General features: G+C 45.4%; 1 protein-coding gene across 10 annotated transcripts; it reads right to left on the bottom strand.

The window, feature by feature from the left end:
- On the bottom strand, positions 1-24,741 carry LOC102947797 (cytochrome P450 20A1). 10 transcript variants are annotated; one of them, XM_037912344.2, is made up of 13 exons: positions 24,502-24,741; positions 18,283-18,332; positions 18,020-18,186; positions 15,516-15,661; positions 14,085-14,252; positions 12,526-12,604; positions 11,286-11,401; positions 10,273-10,327; positions 8,307-8,427; positions 6,916-7,027; positions 2,346-2,410; positions 517-606; positions 1-348 (listed from the first exon to the last, which is right to left on the bottom strand). In XM_037912344.2, exons 1-13 carry the CDS (start codon positions 24,571-24,573, stop codon positions 198-200), a joined length of 1,392 nt encoding a protein of 463 aa, XP_037768272.1. In that variant the 5' UTR covers positions 24,574-24,741; the 3' UTR covers positions 1-197. The 10 variants fall into 10 exon arrangements, 8 of the variants coding, with proteins under 8 accessions (XP_037768272.1, XP_037768273.1, XP_043381672.1 ...); XM_037912345.2 differs by having other exon boundaries at positions 24,529-24,679; XM_043525737.1 differs by lacking the exon at positions 24,502-24,741 and adding an exon at positions 24,459-24,481.
- Positions 24,742-24,760: the final 19 nt, after the last annotated feature.

Here is a 24,760-nt window from a genome sequence, read left to right as displayed (position 1 = left end):
TAAGAATTAAATCTACTTTAATATGACAATTTTTTTGAGTTACAAAAAATGCCAAGAGGCTGCTGGGTTAAGAACATGGAAGGTAATGAAACGGTGACGTTAAACCCTTGACCAGTTCAGCATGATGGAGGAGGGTTCCTTTTTGAGGCGCGCACGCGCTCTCTCTCTCTCACTAACTCACTCCTGGCTTTGTTCACTCAGCTTCTCTTGGATACAGTTATCCATGCTTCTTCCTTTGGCGAGGTTACCAGCTCATATTTGGTCTCCATGACCTGCCCTTTCACGGGATGCAGATATAATTTCCTTACTAACATACTCAGCAGTACTGTGGCCACCATATATGCAAACCTAGGGAGAAAGAATAATAAAAGAAGACAATGAGATAAATTCTGCAGTCACTGCTGATACAGTCTGCCAGGGCTGGTGTTCAATGCTTGACAAATTTAACAGGAACAAGCTGTTCCTTCCTACCCCTGCATCCACACATATACATAGCCTTTTTTTTTTTCATCTCACCTCAACTCTGGGCACTCCTGACTTCCCGAAAAGCCCAGTAAGGAAAAGTTTTTCATAGCGGATTCATCACTGAATCTGTCTGGATCAAATCTGTAAGACAAAACAGGGACTGATTCTTCCTGGGTATGCATGCGTGTGTGCGCGCACATTTGTACACATAAGGGGCAGAGACTAATAAAATCCTGAAATTCAGAATCCCACTACTTTGCTATCAGCATCAATTGAATGCCTTCTCCCTCCTACATCATGCAGCTTGCGAAGAGCACATGCAATCTGATTTCTCTCTCCTTTCCTTCTCCACTGCTTACATGAAGATTTCCAATTCTTCTTGCCCCTCACCCTCCACTTCAAGCAGCTGGCATGTGTGTGGGGGAAGCTGATGATTCATTAGAATGAGAAGAACTTGTTTCAGCATTGGGTTGATGAAAGCTTTAAGGGAACTGCTGGTTTAATGAAAATGAAATTCCCATAATCAAGTAACCATCAGGAGACTAATAAAATGCCAGGGAGCTTAAAACCTGAGCTATGATATTATAGAAAATCCTTGATATTCTAAAATATGCAATTAGATGACTTTAAGGCAATTCTCTCTCACCGTGTATTAGATCCTTTCCATTACACTTCAAACCTTTGGCTCCCTGCCTGTGCCTATGAACTACAGCTCTGATCCTACGCCGATTAAAGTCAAAAGGAGCTTTCCCATTGACCTTCAGAGTCAGTAGGAATGGGCACTACATTCACACCCTAATTAAAAGTGTCAAATTACAGATGGTATAACAAGAAGGGAAAATCAGTCATTTAGAAAAACCTGTTGAAAGCAGACATTCACCCACACTATATTAGGACTTGACTGTGGCTAAACTTGTTCAGGTGGGCAAAAGGAGGGCACACAAGAAACCCTCAAATACGCCTCCCCCCGACCAAGTCAACTACAATCTCAGCCCTTAATCTACTGGCAGGCAATGACTGGGTGTGTGTTGTGCTGACTGTGGACCATGGCCCTGTCCTCCAGCTTCCTCTCCAGCCAGTGCCTCCTTGCCAAACTAAGGACAGTGCAGCTATCATTCTGATGTATGATCTCCTACAGCCCCTGGAGCATCAGCTAGCATGATGCTGATAGGGCAGGAGGCCTCTCCACCCTCCCTCTTCCCCTGAAGCAAGGGTTATGGCTGTAAGAGAAAGAATAGAGCCCTTAGAACTATTTTTTCTCCCACAAGCTCCTCTGTCTTTTCTCTCAGACTAGAATCACTGACTCACATTCTTTCCTGCCCTAAGCTATGTTAAACCAGTGTTAAAAATTGCCACCTGGAGGCCAAAGCAAGCTACAGCATTTCCTTTTGCCCTCTGGAGCTCTAATTTTCAGGCCAGGATCCTTTTTGTTTTCATGGGTGGAAATAATGAGGTAGAGTTTCCTTCCCCTTAAAAAACAAAAATCTTTGACTGACATTTCCTCCCGTGAGCCACTGTTTTATGGTAATGAATAGTGATTTCAAATCCATTTTAATCACTGTTTTCCCCTTGCAGCGAACCAGAAAAATAGTCCCACAGCATTTGCCAAGGGAGGGCTGTGAATAGCCAGAAATATCTGTTACTGTACTTCTTAATACACAATGAATACGTAGCCTGCAAGATCACATTTGGAGTTACCCAAAACCCTGTCCTTGGAGACAATCAAGAGAGCTCAACAAATCTTAGCAGGGAGTTCCTTCCACGACAGGCTACTTACGGAAGGTTTGACAGCCTACCCATAGGGACATTGAGAGACAAGATCCGAAAAAAAAACAAAAAAACAAAAAACGAACTATAATAAAGTTTCTGGTATCCCATACTTATAGGGTGATGCCCAAGCTGAGCTGTCCTGAAGCACCACACCCAGAGCATATAGCACAAGAGTCTGAAATGAAAAGAAAATAAAACACATATCTGAGTCAGTCTAGAATACACGACAGGGATAAAGTTACCACTAGATAGTAACCATTAGACAGCCCTTATGGAAGAGTCCTATATAGAACATATATAATAATCCTATATAGAACATAATACCCTATCCCCAATACCTTTACTTTTTTAATTTTTAAGCTATCATTTTCTATTAAATTGCATAGGTCTTTAGAGCAACTTTAATTGGACCCTGTTGGTTTCTGTAAAGGGTGGGGAATCAAGCCACTAAGTTCATATCCAGATCCAGACTTCCAGAGTGTTCATATCCAGAGTTCAAGTTTAGCCCATATTGAGATAGGAGCCAGGCACAAGTTCAGATACAGATTCAAACTTCACTAAAATTCTGGGGGTGTTGGCCAGGGACCTGGTTAAATCCCATCTCTAGTACACAAAGACAAAACCTGTTTCACACATGATCTCCTCATTCGTCCCACAACTAGTCAGGCACAAATGATACAAAGTATGTTAAAAATTAGGCCTGAGCCCATCACCAGCATAAATTCAAGCCATCACTTCCATTTGTGCAAGGAACCAACTCGAAACCATACTGAAATTAAAACAGAGCATGTGTGTCAGGGAGCAGTTTAATGTAAGCAAAAGGGAGCCAGCACCATCGTGTCAGCTCTTCTCAATCCAACCAAGTATAGAGAGAGCAAGCGAGAGAGAGAGAGAGAGAGAGAGAAATGAAATCCAAACACTCAAAAAGCAGCACTGCCTTGTAAATGTCAACCTTATATGGCTTCCAAATGTCCTTAATCACAATCCCAGGGCCCTTTACTTTTATTTTTCAGCAGCTCTGTTGTGACATACCTGTTCTGAAGAGTTTACAATCTACAGGCCAAGTTCTGTTCTGTTTATGTGAGTCAGTCCCATTGGACGAAATTCATACCTGATGTAAGCTGATACAACTCAACTGAAATAAATGGAATTGAAATAGATTTTGTTCTGGTCGGTGAGTAAGGCAGGCAGCATCTGCCCATAAATTAGGATTTTATAATTTGGGGCCCAGTTCTGCCACCCTTGCTCATAGTTAGTAGTACTCTAGGGCTGGATCCATTGCCCTTCTCTTCTATGGGCTTTGCATTAGTCCTTTACTTTGCAAGTAAGTCCCATTGGAATCAGTGAACTGCATGTAGAGTAAAGTCTTTCTCTGTATCTGTAAAGGTGACAGTATCAGACCCTACTTGGTGGAATGATGACATTTAATGGGACACTAATACCAGGGGACCTAATATATAGGCCATGCTTGTGGGGTCATGGCACTATATGTGAAAGAAAGCAAAGAGTCAAATATAGTAAATATCTTAAATGAATCAAACTGTACCACAGAATCTCTATGGATAGAAATTATACTTGAAAAATAAGAGAACAGCTGTAGAAACATATACCGGCCACCTGACCGGGATGATGATGGTGACTGTGAAATGCTCAGGGAGAATAGAGAGGCTATCAAAATAAAAAACTCAATAATAATTGGGGATTTCAGGATATCCCCATACTGACTGCGTACATGCCACCTCAGGACAGGATGCAGAAATAAAGTTTCTAGATACCATTAATGACTACTTCTTGGAGCAACTAATCCTGGAACTCAAAAGGGGAGAGACAATTCTTGATTTAGTCCTAAATGGAGCACAGGATCTGGTCCAAGAGATGAATATAGCTGAACCGCTTGGCAATAGCTGCCATAATGTATGTATGTATGCATGCATGTATGCATGCATGCATGGGGGGGGAAATACCAAAGAAGTCCACCACAGGAGTATTTAACTTTAGAAAGGGGAACTACACAAAAATGAGGAAGCTAGTTAAACAGAAATTAAAAGGAACAGTCACTAGAGTCAAATGCCTGCAAGGAAACTTTTTTTAAAACACCATAATAAAGGCTCAAACTAAATGTATATCCCAAATGAAAACTAATAGTAAGAGGACCAAAATAATGCCACCAGAGCTAAACAGAGTAAAAGAAGTGGTTAAAGACAAAAACGCAGCCTTTAAAAATTGAAAGTCAAATCCTACTGAGGAAAATAGAAAGGAACACAAAGTCTGGCAAGTCAAGTGTAAAAGTATAATTAGGCAGGCCAAAAAAGAATTTGAAGAGCAACCAGCAAAATCTAACAGCACATTTTTTTAAAGTACATCAGAAGCAGAAAGCCTGCTAAACAACCAGTGGGGCCACTGGACAATTGAGGTGTTAAAAGAGCACTCAAGGAAGATGAGATCATTGCGGAGAAGCTAAATGAATTCTTTGTATCGGTCTTCACTACAGAGGATGTGAGGGAGATTCCCACACCTAAGTCATTCTTTTTAGGTGACAAATCTGAGGAATTGTCCCAGACTGAGGTGTCAGTAGAGGCAGTTTTTGGAACAAATTGCTAAACTAAACAGTAATAAGTCACGAGGACCAGAGTCACCAGAATCCTGAAGGAAACTCAAATATGAAATTGCAGAACTATTAACTGTGATATGTAACCTATCACTTAAATCAACTTCTGTACCAGATGAAGGGAGGAATAGCTAAAGTGATGACATTTTTAAAAAAAGGCTTCAGAGGCAATCCTGGCGATTACAGGCCGGTAAGCCTAACTTCAGTACCAGGCAAGCTGGTTAAAACAATAGTAAAGAACAAAATTGTCAGACACGTAGATGAACACAATTTGTTGGGTAAGAGTCAACAAGGCTTTTGTAAAGAGAAATCATGCTTGACTAATCTTAGATTCTTTGAGGGGGTCAAACACACACCTGGACATGGGTGATCCAGTGGGATAGTGTACTTGGACTTTCAGAAAGCCTTTGACAAGGTCCCTCAAAGCTCTTAAGCAAAGTAAGCAGTCATGGGATAAGGGGGAAGATTCTCACATGGATCAGTACCTGGTTAAAAGACAGGAAACAAAGGCTAGGAATAAATGGTCAGTGTTCAAAATGGAGAGATGTAAATAGTGGTGTCCCCCAGGGGTTCCTACTGGGATCAGTGCTGTTCATCATATTCATAAATGATCTGGAAAAAAGTGTAAACAATGAGGTGCATGGTTTGCAGACGATACAAAATTACTCAAGATAATTAAGTCCAAAACAGACTGTGAAGAGTTAAAAAGGGATCTTGGAAGGCTAGGTGACTTGGCAACAAAATGGCAGATGAATTTCAATGTTGATAAATGCAAAGTAATGCCTATTGGAAAATAATCCCAACTATACATACAAAATTATGGTCTCTACATTAGCTATTACAACTCAAGAAAGATCTTGGGAGTCATTGTGAATAGTTCTCTGAAAATATCTGCTCAATGTGCTGCAGCAGTCAAAAATCTAACAGAATATTAGGAACCATTAGGAAAGTGATAGATAACAAGACAGAAAATATCATAATGCCTTTACATAAATCCACGGTATGTCCACACCTTGAATACTGCATGCAGTTCTGGTCCATCCCCCCATCTCAAAAAAAGATATATTAGAACTGGAAAGGTACCAAGAAGGAAGGAAGGAAGGAAGGAAGGAAGGAAGGAAGGAAGGGAGAAAGAAAGAAAGAAAGAAAGAAAGAAAGAAAGAAAAGGTTAAGGGTATGGAACAGCTTCCATACGAGCAGAGATTAAAATGACTGGAACTATTCAACTTGGAAAAGAGCCAACTAATGGGAGGTAGAACATGACAGAGGTTTATAAAATCGTGAATAGTGTGGTGAAAGTGAATAAGGAAGTGATGTTTATTCCTTCACGTAACAAGAATCAGGGATCACCCAATGAAATTAATACACAGTAGATTTAAAAACAAAAAGAAGGACTACTTCATACAACACGCAGTCCACTTGTGGAAATCGTTGCCAGGGGATGTTGTGAAGACCAAAAGTGTAACTGGGTTAAAAAAAGAACTAGATAAGATCATGGAGGATAGTCCACTAATAGCTATTAGCCAAGACAGTCAGGGATGGAACTCCGTGCTCTGGGCGTCCATAAATCTCTGACTGCTAGATGCTGGGACTGGATGACAGGGGATGGATCACTTGATGATTGCCCTGTTTTGTTCATTTCCTTTTAAGCATCTGGCCACTGTCAGAAGACAGGATACTAGACTAGATGAACCACTGGTCTGACTCAATATGGCCATTCTTTTGTTCTTAAATTAGGATCTTTTGTGCACAATTTAGCCCAGAGACAGACCCCTTCAAAGCCAGCAGAAGTAGTCCATGGAAGGCCATTATAATGAACCACTAAATGCAAATCTACTCAGGGTTCTAGAATAGCCTCTTCACAGAGGAAAGGGGAAGAGCTCCAAGCTAAACTGCACAAATATCAAAGACAGACTGTCATCTTGGTGTAAGCTGTACTAGAGAAATAATCTGGTTTTGACAGTAACTGGGCACAGTGCTCCCCTTCTCCACGCTAATGGGAACTTCAGAATTGCAAAGAACAAAATCAACCAAGAGGAGAGGGCAAGTTTGAGCTCCCAGCTCTGTCTTACCTCTTTGGGAATAATATGCTGGTCAATTCTTCCCTCCAGCTCCTGCAGCCGTGCGGCAATTGGCGTAAGCTTTGCTGTCCGCACCGTCTCACACAGGACCTGCCGGCAATACCTGCAAACAGAAGTCTGTGCCAATAAAGCTTTTTCTGAGACAAGCAAGTGCATATTTCTGTGGAATCAGGAATGGCTGTTCTGCGTAAGGCTGCCCTAGACTTGCTGACCCTCTGCATTTGGGATCACAGCTCTTCTCCCAGATCTGCTTCCAGGACACATGCAGTAAGGACTCCTGGCACATTTGTAGATGAAGCAAGAGGCTTTCTCTGGGAGGTTATAAAAATATCATCTGTTCTGTGGCCAGCTGATAGCAGCTAGACAACAAGCTTCATCAAGGAGAGACTAGGAAGCTCTCTTACAACAGTATTACAGCGTTCCACTGCTCCTCAGGGCCCTAAAGTAGCTATAGCAGGGGACTGCAGAGGTATGCTGCATCAGCGGCTGGACTCTCTCAGGTTTGCTTAAGGCATCTAAGTGCTGAGGCACATGCTTTAGGGACATTGGCAAGACTCCTAATCCTCCTTGTTGAAGGTTCAACGCACTGTGCCCTGTCCTCATCAACAACCTCAGGTCATGTCCCCACTGCTACCAACCACACCTACTTTGGAGGGCCCTAATACTGTGAATCCTCTGCACCTTGGTCCCAACTCAGTAAAGCACTTAAGTGCTGAATAAAGTTGGCGACTGTGTTGTACTGCACCTTACATAAGAGGGCCCACTCCGGATTGGGCACTACTGCAACACAAACACCACCTAGATTACTCTAATTAGTAATGCTGAAACTAAGAGGGTTCTACAGAAATTTAACATGGTACTAGTGAAATTGTCTAAAAACCTACACAGTTGAATAGAGTCTAACAGGGTTTTTTTGAACCATCTGGTAGAATCCTATACCAGGGATATAATTCTCTGTTGCTTTCTATACGGTGGTGCTAACACCTACAGAAAAGGTCTCTCTCCTATTCACTCCTCTTGGACTTTTCCAAAGGGGTACATAGCCATCAACAAGAGTCACCAGTCAAGGATACCCCTTTTGTAGCTGCTCAAAGGAGTGGCAAGACATGATTCAGAGCATAGCTCCCGAGCCCACCACAAGGCATCTTGTTAAGGGGCCCAATCCAGCTCCAAATGAAGTCAAGGGAAATGCTCCCACTGACTCCAAGCAAACTCCACCTGGGCTTCTGATGGGCATGCTCCCTGAGTCACTGGACACACTGCTCAGTGTTGCTGCTTCCCCTTCTTTCACAAGCATGGATACGAGTCAGCCTTTAGCATGTAGGATCACAATGACATCTTATTTAGCTCAAGTGCTTCTCCCACTCTTAACATGGACTCACCTGAGCTGCTCAATTTTCTCATGTGTAAGTGGGCCCTTTCCAAGAACTCGGTCCACCTCCTTGTAGAGAGTCTGTTGGACTTCTTCTGATGTCGTCAGGAAATAAACTGCCCAGGTGCATACTAAGAAAGGAACAAGGAGAGTGCTGGCTCAGCAAATCCATCTCCTCATTTAAGGGGGACAAATCAAGACCAGTTTTCCTTCTCTCTATCTCTGCAATGTTACTCTTCTAATGCAGTGAAGAGGCATTAGGGAGACACATGAGATGCAAATGTGAAAGGATAACATCTCATGAACTATACAATGTAGCTGTATAGAATTTACCTGGTAGACCTTATTGATTCTATACTGAATAATAGGACAGAGTCTGAATGATGTTATCCAGGGACACTACAATCTGGAATCTCTTTTTCTGTCCTAGTGACAAGAAACTTGGGAAATACTGGAAAATGATCAAACCAAGTGGATTAAGGAGGAAATAATCATTTAATGGGCTTGGGGTGCTGCAGCCTCACAGCTCCATGATCCACACAGAAGAGACTAGACAGTCCTAAGAAGGGTCAACCACTCCATACTGCTGCTCCTCCTCTAATCCCCAGAGCACAGCTCCTACAACAGTCATACTGCCTGCACACAGGCCAGCACTCAGGGTAATCAGAGAATTTAAACAACCAGACTAGATTTAACTAAAAGGGCCCTGAGGAGTAAATCTACCAAAGTGAGGCTCCAACACACGTGGAGAAAGCAGCCAAAACCTCCCCTCCAGCAGGTGGGTCATAGGAGAGTGGACCATGCTGACCAGGAAAGCGATGTGACTGAGCAGTTGGGGATTCACTGATTTAACACTTCCCCTCAATGGAGCTCTTATCACCCCCTGGCAGAGCTCCGATGGGAAGGTGACAGCAATATTGTCACTTGCCCCCCCTTTTCTGCTGACTCTCTGTGCACAAGAGGGATTCAGGTGGCACGAGGGATGTATAACAACTCCCTGTACCATGTGGCTGGATCTGGTCTTTTGTGTATCTAGCAATAGACTTATGATATACTATCTAGGCAAACTTCTCCAATAAAATTATCAGAAAGACAGACAGCTCTAATATGAAATAAGCCCACGTGAGGTAGTGTTTCCAAGCTGCAAGAAGCAAGCGTGAGCAGGCATTTTGCCATTTTCTACTCTGGAGGTTGTACAGGGGATCCCATCAGAAAATTAAACAGCCAAAACACTGGGAGAGAGTTTCCTATACCAGTGACATTCTCTTTACGTGAGCTTTGCTACTTGACTTTCAATACTTTTCAACATCTTGGTTAAGTGCTATATTTGGGCGGTTGTCTTTGGGATTCTAGATAAGTGGATGATTTTGGGCCAGTTAATCCTGAAGAATTAGTTCAGAAAAGTTCCCCAACATAGTAACAATTTGTGCAGCCAAAAGCTTTCCATTTGGTTCTTCTTTCTGTTTGCATTTCTCATAATCTTTATATGAATACGAGTAACTTTTAAAAAAATGTTGATAGCATACATGCCGTAGGGAAACGTGAAACAGCCAGTCAAACATCAGTTTGCTTTAAGTCTTCCAAGAGCAACAAAGTTTATTTCAAGGGATGATCGTTTTGGGCTGCTTCCCTTTGGTACAATTTCGTCTAATTTAGCATCAGCTGGTTGGGCTTAGAGTCCAAGTGAAGAACAGCAGCAGGAAATTCTAAGACTCACAGCATGACATGGAGGGCTGTTTATAACAGCTTAACTTCAATCCACTAGAACCCACTACCTAGAAAGGTGCACCGATAGGGCACCCGGACAGTGCTGTAGAAATACCTGCCTGAATAAATTTCTAGTATAAGAGAAAAGGGAAGGGAGATTTTACTTTTCCTTTACATGAAAATAAGTCTCATCTCACTATGCTTTTTTCAATATAGATTAGTCCCCTTATCTCTGTTAGAGTTGAAAGCTGTCTGTGTTCTCTACTTACGGTTAGCCGTGATCACACACCCTGCCAGAGAGAATATCATCGTGTCTTCCAGAATCTACGAAACAAAATCTGGTTCAGGGGTATGGAGTCAGAGAAAACATTAAAGAATCTAATGACAAATCACATCTTCCATTCCACCGCACTAAATCACCTTAACTCAGACAGCATGAAATCCAGCATGAAAGGATAGGACTGAACTCTCTGTAGTGATTCCACTGGAAGGGTTTTGGGATTCCCTCCAAGACCGTTTCCACTTGGCTTATCCAGAACGCCTTGTCCAGTTCTGAGAGAACACTTTATTCAGTCCTCTAGAATCCAAAAAGCTCTGTGTGAATCTGGACTCGTCCTTGAGGTTTCTTTATTGGAATTTCATAAAGCTACAACTGAGGTGATCAGGCTCAGGTGTCGGATGTGGTTAGGGTGCACCACAACTCCAGCATACATAATTATAAATCAGATTATACACATATTCTAAAAAATTATAATTGTGCATTATATTCACATGCTTTATGATTGGCTTACTAATTTTGCAAACCAATCCTTGTACAGATCATAAGCTGTTCATGTGCTATAAAGTGTGCTAGTAAGCAAAGTTGCAGCTGCAAGTTTATCACACATTACTCTTCTTCTTACTATTTCTTAATTTAATAGCTACATATTAGTGACAGCCACTTGTGAATTCATGCTTTGTCCACTGTAACCTCTGTTTCCTTATTTCTGTTTTTTTCATAGTTAATGCAAGGCCTACAAAGGGTACTTAAGCAAAGAAAGATTCTTAACACTAAATACCCATCTAGTTCATAGAACAATAAAGCAGCAAAACAGAAAGTAACCAAAAATATAATGCATTTAAAGACTGGAAGATGAAAATAAATATACGTTATACTCTAGTGAGGAATCTGGACTAAACGAGATGCAAGACAGACAATTAATCAAACACTAAGATGTAATTAACAATTGATCTAGTGAAACTCCATTAGCATGTAATGATATGTCACAATAGCTGTACATACCTGCTTGTCACTCAGGTTCCCCTGCAGTAAGGAGTCTATGAAGACATGTCGGTTGAAGCTCCTGCCCCGCCGCTCCTTTGTGACTTTCTTTAAGACGGATTCCATTTCCATCAGAGCTTCATGCACACAAACAAATCATTATTTTAAAAGCTGGTCACCCCCAAAAGCAGCAGAGGACTCTTCTAGAATCCATCTTCCCAAACAGTCTTTCAGGCAAGCTGTCCATCCTGTGTCCATTGACAGAAGCAGACTCTGTACTGAGCATGTTACTTAGTGTCAATTTGCAAGAAGTTTACTGAAATTTAATCTAAAAATGTACGAGTCAAACAGACAAATGGTTCAAACAACATTCAGGGTTTAACAATCACCCCACGAAACATTCTTATACTTCACTCAGATCTCACAGCCTGTGTGGTCTATAGAGTTATTGCTGCTAATCATTCACATCATTGTAGCACCTCCTTCCTCTCACATGCTGTCTGGGGACCCCAGCAATACTCACGCACAAAATACAGGAGATCAGAGTTTGCTCTGTTGTGTCATACTGCTATAAAACTGGTGTAACTCTAATGAAGGCAATTCTGGATATACATCAGCTTAACAGAGCAGAATTTGGCCTCATGTCCTTAAACACACAGCACAAGTGCAAGAAAGGGAACACCCTGTTTTTGTGGGTTTAAATTAAGTCCTTAATATTACTTTAATATTTTAATAATAATTAAAAGAGACAAAACAGCACAAAAATAAAATAATCTGGTGTGGCAGCATATGAAAGATGACATGAGAGAACTGGATGCATAACTGAAAATAGTAAGCTGTTCTGGGAATACCAAGGAAGGCATTGGTTAAAGCCACAATTCAGGACTTCTATATTCTGCTTCATGGCTAACTAAGAGGAAGAATGGTCTTGTAGTTAAGTCACTAAACAGGAACTCAGGAAATCTGAGTCCAGTTTCCAGCTCTGCCACAAGTTTCCTGTGTGACCTTGGGCAAGTCATTTAACCACTTTGGCCTTGTCCGTAAAATAGAGATGACAAAAATTCACTACCACACAGGAAAAATCGATAATGTATGCAAGGTGCTCAGATACTATGGTGATGAATTCCACAGAAAAGCCAATACATAAATAAATATGGGCAAATCAAACACCTTCATATGGTAGTTACCTCAAACACAGTAACCACCGGTGTGTGAATGAGCCGATAAGTGGGAGTTGGGGGGTGGTGGAAAAACAACTTACCATCTTCATATAGCTTTTTCCTGGTCATACTTTTGTCAAGTGACCCATCCAAGAAACCCTTTCCAATTTCTGCCCATATCTGAAAGAGGTACAGATGAATTCCATTACCCTCCAAGTCATGGGTTGCTGGCAGCTCTGCCTAACTTTATCCTGACACATGCACAAAAAAATGAAGACTTCCCCTTCCCTATAGGAGGCCTGAACAGGAAATAGGTCTTGTTTAAAGTGTGGGCACAATCACATGTGCTGCTGTGTTTGTGAGGCTGTTTGCAAAGTGCTGCTGGAATTGAGCTGAGATGATGCAGTCATGGGGATTAATTACAACTGAAAAAATGATATATCCCAAGCGGGAGAAGGAAGGCCCTTTACTTTTACGTCACTGAGGTAATGTATGCCTCATTTATCCACAGGGAAGCAAAAAAGGTTACAAACCCAATTTTTAAAAACAAGCCTTTGCAGATAGTTTTTAAGAGACCCTTATCATATCTGACAGAACCACTGGGTTCCTTTTTTTTCCATTCCATCCTCGAATCCTCATCTTTGGAGCCATCAGCATTCTGGCTGAAGTCTGGAACTCACATGATGGGTCTCAGAGATTGCTTTTGGAGAGAAAAGTGTGAAACTATGGTCTCAATTTACAGAATTGCCAAGCACCCACAGCTCTCACTGACTTCAGCTAGAGTGGTATTCAGCACCTCTGAAAATCAGTTCCCAGATGTCCACTTCCTGGAGACTGAACCTACCTCTATTAGCAAAGTCTTCCAAGCCATTGTGTCCCAAGGCACAAAAACACTTGAGGGCCAAAAACTTCAACCCACTTATTCTGCATGTTAGTGTAGCATCCTATCACAGGTCACATCATTTTTACTCTTGATTTTAGAAAGGTCCATAAAGGATCCAAGATATGCTGGTCAAAGGGAGATGGCACAACATCCAAGATTCAAAGTAACTGTGGTCCATTTACTTGTAAGAGCTAAATGGCATTTATCACAGAGCCTCATTTAAACCTTTGCCATTCATTCCCAATTTCAGCTCAGTACTGTGCCTCCTGATCACAAAGTACCAATCTTGCATCATTACCCTTACAGGTAGCGTGATGGTTCTGTAAGTTTGGATGGCGGCCTCTACTTGGACTAACTGTGGTCACCTCAGATGTTCTCTTTATTCACAACACTGAGGGTTTAAGAAGGGACCAAAAATCAAAGATTTGGGATGGGATTTTCATAAGACTTTAAGTGAGTTAAGCACCCAAATGCCATCAGGTTTCAAAGACATTTGCACACACCCAGTTCCAGTAGGTGCTTTAGAAAACTCCAGCCTTACAAAAATTACCATATACTTATTAGCTATTTCTTTATGGTTGACCAAGTGTAAAATTTGACAAAATAGTGGAGAAATCACCAGCTTGGAGACCCTACCAACCTGAACATCCAAGGTGAAGGCCTCTGCTCCAGCATTTTGTACCCCTTGCTAAATTATGCAGTGATAGAGGCTAATGCCATCAACCTGGAAAATTGACAGGATCTAGGAGAACATTCCTTGCTCTTCCCGAGACTTACTGCATCATGGTTCCTGCGGAATCGAATTACTTCCCGGTCATCTTCAAAACTACCGCCCATTGCAGTCTGTGTGACAGACTTCATGGCAAAGCCCAGCATGTGTTGGCAAAGGGGCACATGTTGAGACTCAGGAAAGGACAGCCATTTTGCTAGCAACTCTTCAGACAGCTAAAAGAAAGGAAATCAGAAAGCTACAATAATCTCCTTGACCTACCACTTCACCCCATTGTTCTCTAGAAACATACCTTAAAGAGGAAGTGTTCTCACCCAGCTCTTAACAGTCCAGACACTGGATATGTCTCAAACTTAACCCCTTCTTGCAGTTTTTTTTTTTTAATTATTAACTTAAAGAACAAACAGCTTAGGTTCCTGCTAAGGTTGGCTGTTCCGAGGGTTTTTCCCCATAGGACCCCTGTGAGCCTGCTCCTTCTACCACAAAGGAATGCTTAAACAGTTTAGTACTCTTGGGTTGGAGCTAATATGACTCACTATATTTGGCTGCCAGGGTGAGTCAAGAGAAGAGCTCTGCATCTGAGTACAATCCCAACATCTGGCATCCTGCCCTGCTCCCACCCTCTGGAGATATACCTAGAACTCAGACACTACAGAATTTTTAGTTGTATCTAATGTCTTGAAATAAACATAACCGAACCCTGTCCTTCCTTCTAAATATAGTGAGCTAATGCAAACAAAAGCATATTTATACTGTATTTATACAGTCAGATGGATACTGCCACCACTAATATTACATTTCTCTGTGAAACTTGCTATCCAAATATTGTTGCAAGTAACAAAGTCAACCACACCTGGAATATGGGGGGAAACAGCATTTCTTTCACTTTGTTTACTTTGTGCATCTGACAGCAATTTATACAACATCTGTTCCTTTGATTCCTCTGTCTTAATATAGAAAACAATAATGTGCTTCATCCATGTGTCTGTCCCTTCACAGTGTGCATGAGTGCCAGTGATCTGTTCTGGAGGGGATGCCAGACCAGCTTAAGAGTGTGTACCAATCAAGTGATTTATCCCCTGTCGCCCATTCCCAGCTTCTGGCAAAATTTTGTGTCAATTACCTCAAATTTACCAATCTCAGACAAGGAATATGTAAAATGTGAAGTGGAAATTTTACTTTTGAGGACTTTGAGGGAGAAGAACAAAAATAAATAAACAAACAGACTTATAATGGAAAGCTACCAGTTCTCCATAATAATAGAAGAAATAAAAGTCCGGAAGTTATAATATTGAGATTTTAAAACATTCTCAAAATCTGCACATGGTTCTCATTCCAGCACCAACCTTCCCTCTGCTCCTTTATCCCAACCGCTATCCCCATTAACCTCTCCGCTAAAGGCCACAGATTACTGTTCTCTCCGGGAAAATGTTACACGCTGGCCTGCACACTGCAAGCCTTCAAATCAAGTAATTCACCTTCTGGATGACAGCAAAATTACTCTGCAGGGACTTGGTCACACCGTTTTCATACAGCTTTTTCCTCAGGTGACTCTCCCCCGCATCCCCACTGAGTCCAGACTGGTACCTCAACAGGGACTTTAGCATCATTTCAAAGGGATCCGCTGAAACAAACAAACAAACAAACAAACAAAAAGGAAAGTCTGAAATATCAGTCAAAACAGATCTGTGGGGGGAAGAAAGGGAAATTTAGAGAATCCTCTAGAATTCCCTCATTTTGCCCTTTATGTCCTCCCTGCTCAAAGGCTCCCAAAACTAGGGCAACCTATCCCTCTGAATAAGGACAATGAACACAGTTGCCTTTGAACTCGGTCAGTGCTACTCCTAAGTTGACAGCAATACGGGGCATTTCCTCCTTCCAGGAATGGTCTCCACAGACTTCAAAATCTCTCTTGTTCCATGAAATCTGGGACCCAGAACTGGATCCTCCATGTGACAGTACAGCAGGCTGCTCCTAGCATACCTAGGCTGTCTCCCTGGAGTCCAGTGCCACCATGCTACATAAACAGTCAACTGGCTCTTCTCACCATTTTTATGAGAACTGCAGTAGTAAGTTATAACTTGTTACAAGGTCCCCGGCTGATAATGTCATCAACTTGGTACAGCATCAGATGACACTACAACCCAACCCCCATGGAATGAAATTAGTTAGCAGGTTCACTTACAATCTGTTTACATCTTACCTCATGGATACAACATTGCTGTTCTACTGGTCCACAAGCTCATTTTAGAATCAATTATTTCATGGGATGGAGGCCCAGACAGAGGCATGGATACAGTGCTGCTCTTCCCCTTTCTTCTACTGCTCTGTGGCCTCGTTTTACCCACTAGCATTGTAGACATGCACACGATGTGTCAGTCAACGTGAAGGAGCTGGGGGACGTGCACTACCTTCAACAATCGTGTCAGGATACACTACGGAGAGATCTAATTCCAGAGTCTTTTACTTTCGGCTATAACACTGCTTTTCATACATCCCTCAAGTGCCACACCAATGAGCTCTTATTGCACTACTGTTACTAACACCGACTCCTCTTCCCCATCTGCAGAGGAGTGCCAGGTCTCTTATAGAAAACAGTGTCCTGTTAAATTATACAGATCCCCTTTCACCTTCTGCAGCAGTGGAATTTGTCATGGAATCATGATATGGAATCCGAGCTTTCATTTCAAAGGGAAACAAAGTTCCTGACCCTTATGATAGTAAAGGAAACATTCCAACTGCGAACAGAGTGCAAACTGATGCAGGGATGTCTGGCTGAGTCTCCAGAGAGCCTGAAACATTAGCTTGGTGTGTGAACTGCATCCATTCATCTCAGTAAGTTGGTAACTTTGAAATCTAATGATAACAATTTAAACATGACCATGGGTAGCTAGTTAGCTGTTGATCCTTTAAGTAGAAACATCCAAACAATGTACTTATTCCTACTGACTCAGAACACCTGCCACACCTTCCCCAGTGCCAAAAGCCCCACTTCCCTCCTACCCTGCTGCCAAAAAACCCAATAGAATATTTCCCTCTTAACAATTTCTATGAATCCAATGTGTTTTCAATACAGAATTTCGCTACACAAATAAAAACAAAATATACAGGACTTCTTAAAATAAGCCAAATTTAATATCTGCACTGATTGTATTATTCATTTTCAAATTTAGTTTAATAAAACTCTCCCTTTCAAAATTCATTTGAAACTACCACAGAATCTGTCCTGCTGCCTTAAAGTGCAAGAGAATTCAGAGGCCTTGATGCAGTATATACACCAAGCTTCCCAGTGAGTATATGGGGACTTGGCTATATTTGACCTTTTCAATTCATTCCAAGTATACATTTGGGTCACCAAAGTCTAGCGCTCATAATAATTCTACTTTCACAAAAAACAGAATTTAGTCAGGAGACCTGTGAGATCATCTAGTCCAGTCCTGGGTTCTTCTCTTCCCTACAGTACAACACACATTACTTTGTCCAATCTATTTTAAAGTGACCCAAAGTGAAGGTGCTTCCATTTTCACTGGGGAGACAGTGTAACAGAGCTCACAGTCAAGGTTTTCCTAATATTCAGCCTCCATTTTCCCTGGTGAGACTACCTATCAAGGTCAGAGGTTGGGTAGCTTATTCTTCATGACCATTCTGGCTTTGGCCTCTCTGTTTAATGAGGAGTGGTTTGTGATGTGGATACTTGCTCACTGGGAAGTGGACACAGGTCACCAAACTCATTTTATAAAGACCACTGGATGGTTACAATGTTTTGTCACTTAAATGCAATCTCTGTAAGCAGTAGCGGAGACTCAAGATCACACCACTCACTCAGTTTCAAGATAAATCTCACTCCTTTAAATACCGTGAATGAAATCCTACCTCCCTCAGAATCAATGGCAAAACCTCATTTACTTCAGTGGAGCCAGGATTTAACCCTGTGTAAAAGCAAACAGAGAAATGAATCTGAGAGAAAGCAAATTAAACTTACATGTCCTGTTAGGGTTAATGTGTTGTTTTAGTAGATCAATGGACCCCACGCTGACCACAAGGCGTCTTCCAAACCAGAAAGAGACAACAGGGCCGTACTTCTCATGCAGATTCACCAGGAACTCATGCAGGCTGCCACTGGTTACAATGTCTGGCAAGTTCCCATCTCTGAGGGAAGAGTAACAGGAATAAAAAACACACTTCTATGAACAGTATCAGCAATGAAGGTTAAATAAAATTAATGGGAAGGAGGAAGCCACTTACTTTTCATCTGTTGGAGTCATCCCTGGGATACCTGAAGCTTGTCTAGAAGCCTAAGAGGAAAGAAAATGATGCTCAAAGTTCTGCATCAGCCTCAGAAGATGAACATTTTAGCATCTATTGGCCTGTTGCTTCAAGCTTTTCATATCAGTTTAAAAGACCAGTTTGCCGGCTTATAACCCTCCACTGAATTAATAATTTGATAACAGGACAAAATTGTTTCCCCCCCCCTTCTCTCCCTCCCCTAAATAGTCCAATACACACAGAAATTAGGGAATCTTCAGAGATTTGCACTTTCCCTGTGTATTAAGGCGAGATAATGGAAAACCACATATAACTCAATACCAATAGCATTTTTTGAACATGGACACCAGAGTGTTGACTCAACAGCTTGTCACTTGCCCCTCCAAAGTGATGGTAGGTTTTTAGGACCATAGTTTTATCAATTTTACGATTGTTAAAAACAGTGTTAGAGAATCCTTTTTTTAAAGCCAGAAAACTGTTTTTTGAGAATATCTTCCATCACCGAAAACTTTTTGCCTAAAATAGCCACTATTATCATGCAACCTGCAGAAACACTGTGGTGCTCTCTGCAGTCGCTTTTAGCTAACACCATTCCTAATGCAATCTCGACATCATCAAGAACGCCTGCCCCATACAGTTCTGTTCTAAACTCAAAACACTGGCACTAAGCAAAAACCAGCAGTTTGCTTAAGCATCTCTGGTTAAAAAACTGAGAAAAAAAATCAGCGCTTGACAAATAGCGATGCCACATTTGCAGTGAAAAACCCTATTTTTTGTTTAAATATCAACAAGGGAGAGGTTAAAAAAAATCTATTAAAAATGTTTCAATGCATCATTTGAAAGAAAAATAAATTCCAAAACTTGGCAAGATACATCCCTCGGCCCGAAACCTGCAAAAATTTACACAGGTGCTTAACAAGCATGTTTGTGGTCCCACTGATTTAAATAGGATCACTCATCTACTTAAAGAGAAGCACCTACCACAGACATTTTACCCACAGGGCCTTGATCCAGCAGTGGAGACCTGCACAAGGGTCTGCCCGTGAAGAGTTCATTGCAGTATACTAAAGCACTTACTGGGAGAAGGGAATCATTGTCCAGAATAGTGCTCCGCAGAAGTATTTTATTACATCTAAATTATACTAATTTTCCAAACTTCCATGGACCGTAGGTTCTAAGGCCCCGTCTACACTGGCAAGTTTGTGCATACTAAAGCAGCTTTGAGCGCAGTAACTCCCAAGGTGTACTCACTGCCAAGCCACTTAGCGCGCAGAAGCTGTGCAGACGCAGCACTCTAAAAAATACCACCTCGACAAGAGGCGTACAGCTGTCTGCGCCGTGGCTACAGTGCTGTACACAGTGTAGACACTGTGGTGATTACAGTGCTGAAATTGGCCTCCGGGACATGTCCCACAATGCCTGTTCTCACCTCTCTGGCCATCGGTTTGAACTCTACTGCCCTGCCCTCAGGTGACCAACCGTCAGTCCCACCCCGTACATTCCTTTGCAAATTTGAAAGTCCTCGTCCTGTTTGCTCGGCGATGCGTGCAGTGGTGTCAGCACATCTTTCCAGGTGGCCACGCCTGCTCCATGGACCAGGCGATCCCCCACTTGGAGCAATGCCGAGCTGCTGGACCTCATCGGTATTTGGAGAGAGGAGGCTGTGCAGTCCCAGCTGCACTCCAGCCGTAGGAATTATGATACCTACAGACAGATTTCTAGATGCATGATAGAAAACGGCCATGAACAGGACACATTGCAGTACAGGGTCAAAGTGAAGGAGCTGTGGAACGCCCACCACAAGGCGCAGGAGGCAAACCGCTGCTCCAGTGCTGTGCCCAGGAGATGCCAGTTCTACAAAGAGCTGGACGCGATACTCGGAGGTGACCCCATCTCCACTGCAAAGTCACCTATGGATACTTTGTTGGCTTCGTTGCCAGTCGAGAGTGGACTGAGCCAGGAGGAGGCAATCTTGGATGAAGAGGGGGACCCAGAGGCAGAGGATGACTCGGAGGCCAGAGATGCATGCAGTCAAGAGCTCTTTTCTACCCTGGAGGAGCCTAGCCAGTCACAGCAGGCGGATATTGGCGAAGTGCCAACAGGAGAGGAGACCCCTGGTAAGTGGATCTGATTTTGGGAATTGCTAAAGCGAGTTGTTGGGGGCAGGATGGTTGCAGAAAGCAGGCTTGTCTCCCACTTCATGCCTAGTTTGAGCGGAGAAATAGGCTGTCGATACACTCCCTCACTTCACATGGATCTCCCTCAGAGATCTCCAGGAAACTCTCATGGAAATACTGGGAAATCCGCTCCCGCAGGTTCCTCAGGAGAGCTGCTTTCTTTCTTGCCCCATTAACGGTAACTTTCCCGCACCACTGTGCCATCACGGGGGGGGCGACCATAGCTGCACACAGGCTAGCTGCATAGGGGCCAGGGCTTAAGCCGCAGGCTTGGAGAACACTCTCCCTCGATTCCCTGCTCACCCTCAGCAGGGAGATATCTTCCAAAATGATCACCTCCTGTGGAAAGTGTGGGGACAGGAGTGATTATCAGGCCCCCCATACAGTGCTGGCTCTCCCCAAGTGACCAAGGGCCACGTGCCCAGTGTACAGCAGGGTCCGGGAACAGTGATTTACCCTGCCCCTGTGGCTATTCACCATTTTGACAAAAACAAAAAACAACAAGGAGTACTAGTGGCACCTTAGAGACTAACTCCTCGTTGTTTTTGTGGATACAGACTAACACGGCTACCACTTTGAAACCTACCACCATTTTGGGGGTCTTGTGGCTTATGTGTACTTGCCTGGGGTCAGCCAGTTAGTGTTAGGTGTGTGAGTAATGGCTGTGTTTTAAAGCACTGAAACAACGTTGTCTGTGTTGCAAACAATACTGCTTCTGTAAAATGTTGCATTTAAACTTCACAGATATGACCTTGGGAGGCCAACCTCCCTTATCGGCGGCAGAATGGTTGTGAAGAATTAGAAAGCGTCCCAAGAAGAACTAAGGAGGACTTGTGTGTGAGGTTATGATCACTCCGCCGCCGAGAAAAAGGAACTGAATGAGTGGCGGGACAGCGAGAAGAGGGAACGAAAGGAGAACGCGGCACACCAGAAAGAAGCCAAGGGGCGGCTCTTAACAGTTATGGAGCACAAAGGGGACACGCTCCAGGCGATACTAGCTCTTCAAACCGAGAAGCTCCACGCCCGTCCTGCCCTGCAGCCACTGTCACAAAACTCTTTCCCATGCGCCCGCCCCACACCACCAACACACTCTTATCAACCTCCTGGCTCCACTTTCTACCAGCAGCATTCCACCCCTCCCTCCACACAATCCAGCAGTGTGGACTCCCAATACCCACTGCACTCAAGACCCATCCATCTGCAGTTTGGCCTTGATGAAGTACAGCACCCGCTGCATCATACTCCAAAGGAGAAGAGTGGGCATGATCCCTGGACATACACAAATTTATAGCTGTCCCAGGACCCCTCCTCCCCATGAGACCTTCCATTCCCTCATCCCCCTCCCTGTTGATAAATTTTTTCATTTGGCTCTCTCCTCTGGTTGTTGTCTTTCAATACAAGAATTGTGTTTGTTTGAAAGCAATCTTTATTCTATTAAGGGAAAACAAAAAGAGCACTGCAAAACAACATACAGTTATGTTAAGGCCCCTTCTTGCATCATGTGCACCAATCACCTCCTAGCATTACAAGCACTGCAATCCCGAGCATAGCAACAAATATTAGTGGCTTTCAGCTTCAAATGGCTGCCTCAAAGCATCCCTGTTCCTTATGGCCCTGTGCTGTGCCCCTCTAATAGCCCTGGTCTCCGGCTGTCCAAACTCAGCCTCCAGGCGCTGAGACTCTGCCGTCCAGCCCTGAGTGAAGCTTTCACCCTTCCCTTCATAAATATTATGGAGTGTACAGCACGCGGCTATAAGCATCTTCTGGTTCAGGAAGAAAGTCCCTGCTTGCAGCTTCTTGAACAGGCCAGTGTTCCGAAAGATGCGTGCGTCGTGCGCCTTTCTGGACCAGCCTGAGTTAACGTCTGTGAAACACCCACGGTGATCCACAAGCGCCTGGAGAACCATTGAGAAATACCCCTTGCAATTAACGTATTTGGTGGCTAGGTGGTCTGGTGCCAGAAGTGGAATGTGCATGCCATCTATTGCCCCTCTGCAGTTAGGGAAACCCATTTGTGCAAAGCCATCCACAATCTCACGCACGTTGCCCACAGTCACGGAACAGGATGTGATTAATGCCTTGCACACTTACATCAACCCGACTCCAACGGTCGACTTTCCCACACCGAACTGGTTAGCGACAGATCGGTAGCAGTCTGGAGTAGCCAGCTTTCACAGTGCAATCGCCACTTGCTCCTTGCTGCAGCACCTGAAGTGGGCACTGAGGGGTGCTGGACGCAGACCCAGCAACAATAACTCACTGCATGGATTAAAGGTGCAGCCGGGTGGCCAGGGACACACATTCAGCACCACCTCACCCCAGCTGCTGCTCCAGGGTATGACATACCCCGCCCTCGCCTCCCTGGGCATTTCCATGGCATGAAGCTAGCTGCTGAAAACAGGCAGGGAGGGGAGAGCCCTAGACATGGTGCAGATGCCCCCACACCCAGACAGGATATTGGGGGGTGGGTGAAGGGCAGTTCAGGAAGGATGGAGATGATGCATCTCAATGGGGGGGGAGGGGATTCGGCCTTCCAGTTGCCCTGCCCCGCAGCAGTTACCAGGCACAGGTAGGACATGACCCCCCACCCCCCCGGCAGTTACCGGGCACAGGCAGAGCACAGCCCCCGCGCCCGGTGGTTACCGGGCACAGGAAGAGCATGGTTCCTCCTCCTCCCCACCCCCGTGGCAGTTACCGGGTACAGGGAGGGCACGCCTCACCCCGCCCGCGGCAGTTACCGGGCACAGGGAGGGCACGCCCTGTCCCGCCCCACCCCCGTGGCAGTTACTGGGCACAGGGAGGGCACGCCCCGCGGCAGTTACCGGGTACAGGTAGAGCACGCCCCGCCCCGCCCCGCCCGTGGCAGTTACCGGGCACAAGGAGGGCACAGCCCGCCCCGCCCGTGGCAGTTACCGGGCACAAGGAGGGCACAGCCCGCCCCGCGGCAGTTCTCGGGCACAGGGAGAACACAGCCCCCCCCTCCCCCGCTGTGGCAGTTACCGGACACAGGGAGAGCACAGCCCGCCCGTGGCAGTTACCGGACACAGGGAGGGCACAGCCCGCCCGTGGCAGTTACCGGACACAGGGAGGGCACAGCCCGCCCGTGGCAGTTACCGGACACAGGGAGGGCACAGCCCGCCCGTGGCAGTTACCGGACACAGGGAGGGCACAGCCCGCCCGTGGCAGTTACCGGACACAGGGAGGGCACAGCCCGCCCGTGGCAGTTACCGGACACAGGGAGGGCACAGCCCGCCCGTGGCAGTTACCGGACACAGGGAGGGCACAGCCCGCCCGTGGCAGTTACCGGACACAGGGAGGGCACAGCCCGCCCGTGGCAGTTACCGGATACAGGGAGGGCACAGCCCGCCCGTGGCAGTTACCGGATACAGGGAGGGCACAGCCCGCCCGTGGCAGTTACCGGGCACAAGGAGGGCACAGCCCGCCCCGCCGTGGCAGTTACCGGCACAGGTACAGCACGGCCCGCCCCGCCCCGCCCCGCGGCAGTTCCTGGGTACAGGGAGGGCACAGCCCGCCCCCCCCATGGCAGTTACCGGGCACAGGTACAGCACGGCCCGCCCCCCCGCGGCAGTTACCGGGCACAGGTACAGCACGGCCCGCCCCCCCGCGGCAGTTACCGGGCACAGGTACAGCACGGCCCGCCCCCCCGCGGCAGTTACCGGGCACAGGTACAGCACGGCCCGCCCTGCCCCGCCCCGCGGCAGTTCCTGGGTACGGGGAGGGCACAGCCCGCCCCCCCATGGCAGTTACCGGGCACAGGTAGAGCACGGCCCGCCCCCCCCGCGGCAGTTACCGGGCACAGGGAGGGCACGCCCCGTCCTGCCCCGCCCCCGTGGCAGTTACCGGGCACAGGGAGGGCACGCCCCGCGGCAGTTACCGGGCACAGGTACAGCACGGCCCGCCCCCCCGCGGCAGTTACCGGGCACAGGTAGAGCACGGCCCGCCCCCCGCGGCAGTTACCGGGCACAGGTAGAGCACGGCCCGCCCCCCCCACGGCAGTTACCGGGCACAGGTAGAGCACGGCCCCCACCAGGATGAGCAGGAAGGTAACGGCGAAGATCGCGAAGTCCAGCATGGCCCAGGCCGTGCGCGCCGCACCAGGGGCTCTCCACGTCCCCGCACAGGTCGATCGGCAGCTCGGCGGCCTGGCCGAACAGACCAGAGCAATCGAGCGCGGCGTGGCGCACCCAGGGTTCCCGCCAGGCCCCGCCCCGCAGCTGCAGGGGGCCGGACTCCGCGAGGGCGGGGAGCCGCAGAGCTGC

The sequence above is a fragment of the Chelonia mydas genome, chromosome 11 (assembly GCF_015237465.2).
Source record: "Chelonia mydas isolate rCheMyd1 chromosome 11, rCheMyd1.pri.v2, whole genome shotgun sequence".
NCBI lineage: Eukaryota > Metazoa > Chordata > Testudines > Cheloniidae > Chelonia > Chelonia mydas.
The sequence above is the reverse complement of the archived record's forward strand: the minus strand, read 5'-3'. Positions and strand labels throughout refer to the sequence as shown.

What these genes read in the sequence shown, in the direction of transcription:
- LOC102947797 (XM_037912344.2), bottom strand. Translation starts at nt 24,573, where the DNA reads ATGCTGGACTTCGCGATCTTCGCCGTTACCTTCCTGCTCATCCTGGTG. An exon ending in CCGTGCTCTACCTGTGCCCG is followed by an intron (nt 18,333 to 24,501) that starts GTAACTGCCGTG and finishes CTTTCCTCTTAG; the next exon opens with GCTTCTAGACAAGCTTCAGG. An exon ending in GAGAAAATTGAGCAGCTCAG is followed by an intron (nt 7,028 to 8,306) that starts GTGAGTCCATGT and finishes TTCTGTTTGCAG; the next exon opens with GTATTGCCGGCAGGTCCTGT.